The 285-nt window shown below is 59.3% G+C and overlaps 1 protein-coding gene across 1 annotated transcript in view; it reads left to right on the top strand.

Moving 5' to 3' along the window:
• The window catches only part of NRBP2 (nuclear receptor binding protein 2), a gene marked incomplete at both ends in the record, with an annotated part of 6,777 nt that overhangs the window by 2,501 nt on the left and 3,991 nt on the right, over window positions 1-285 (top strand). The window contains one exon of the mRNA XM_010077454.1: window positions 1-72. Coding sequence (XP_010075756.1) covers window positions 1-72 — 72 coding nt within the window. The remainder of the gene's footprint in view (window positions 73-285) is intronic.

Below are 285 nucleotides of genomic sequence, written 5' to 3'. Positions count from 1 at the left end.
ACCTGCGAAGCCCCATCAGGACTGAGCGGGAAGAGCTCCGCAACTTGCATTTCTTTCCCCCGGAGTACGGCCGTGAGTGTGGGGTCTGTGCTGGGGGGTGCGGGCTGCGTGGGTGCCCGGGGGGATGTCGGGGGGTCCTGCGCAAGGCATGGGATGATGGCAGCAAGGCAGAATTATTCGATGCATTGGTAACTGGAGCTGTTGGCCGTGAGTCAGAGAGGATGCTGTGGCAGGGAATGGCAGTGTGATAACGCTGGAGGGAAAATTTAGCATTTGGTAGAGCAG

The sequence above is a fragment of the Pterocles gutturalis genome, unplaced genomic scaffold, assembly GCF_000699245.1.
Source record: "Pterocles gutturalis isolate BGI_N339 unplaced genomic scaffold, ASM69924v1 scaffold1401, whole genome shotgun sequence".
Taxonomy (NCBI): Eukaryota; Metazoa; Chordata; class Aves; order Pterocliformes; family Pteroclidae; genus Pterocles; species Pterocles gutturalis.
The sequence above is the reverse complement of the archived record's forward strand: the minus strand, read 5'-3'. Positions and strand labels throughout refer to the sequence as shown.